This window comes from Sphaeroforma arctica (genome assembly GCF_001186125.1).
Source record: "Sphaeroforma arctica JP610 unplaced genomic scaffold supercont1.667, whole genome shotgun sequence".
NCBI lineage: Eukaryota > Ichthyosporea > Ichthyophonida > Sphaeroforma > Sphaeroforma arctica.
This window is the reverse complement of record NW_014039891.1, coordinates 6,674-7,464: the sequence shown is the minus strand read 5'-3', so window position 1 is coordinate 7,464 and position 791 is coordinate 6,674. Positions and strand designations below refer to the sequence as shown.

At 47.8% G+C, this 791-nt stretch overlaps 1 protein-coding gene across 1 annotated transcript; it reads right to left on the bottom strand.

Annotated features, from left to right (window-relative positions):
• Positions 1-506: 506 nt before the first annotated feature.
• SARC_07928 (hypothetical protein) lies at positions 507-791 on the bottom strand (the record flags this gene model as incomplete). The annotated part of the gene is made up of 1 exon (XM_014298108.1): positions 507-791. The coding sequence occupies one exon, from the start codon at positions 789-791 to the stop codon at positions 507-509; it is 285 nt and encodes a 94-aa protein (XP_014153583.1).

Sequence of the window (791 nt, the reverse complement as noted above, 5' to 3'; positions counted from 1 at the left end):
TGGTATGTGAGACGTCTAATCACTTCCTTCACCGTCGCCATATGTTCGGTGTGGTCGTCGCTGGCAATTATTATATCATATATTTAATGGTGCATCAGAAGCTCATTGAGGATAGTGGTCAACGTGCGCTGAGATTGTTGCGTCAACACATGTAGACCGAAAGGTGCCGATGTAAACGAGTATTGATATCTCACCTGTGTGAAGCTGAACAAATATCTTGAATCCGGATGGATTGGCAGCCTATGATACGCAGCCGATATGTCTAGGGTCGTGTAATACTTCGTGCTTTGCAGAGTGAGATAATCTCCTTGAGCTTCGGTATAAGGAATTAGTCCCCCGGGATAAGTGCATTGTGGAAACAGACCCTCACCTTCTACACCTTCCCCTCACTGTTAAATGTCGGTACTACCAACAACGGAAGATTGTCCGTCGTCGGTGTCGTGCGCTTCGTGATTATTATGTCCTTCAATCATTTTTGGACATGCTCGTCGACATACGGTAGCCATCTATCTGACACGAAGCTGCGTGTAGATCTCCGCATGCTCATCACTTGGTCTAGTGTAACCGGAACTGCTACCTCGCTCCCCTCGAGGCGACGGCGTGCGATGTTCGCAATAGTCGCATTTGTTCGACTCTAGTTCTGCTGTTAATCGTTGTCGAGCGCAAGCCGGTTCCGTTATATTAGGAGCTTGACGTCGTGGTATGGGTTCCAGTAATGTATCCAACTCCGTAAGGTCTATCGGAGCGAGGGATGATTGAATACCCCCTACATACAGTCCAAGGCCTTTCAT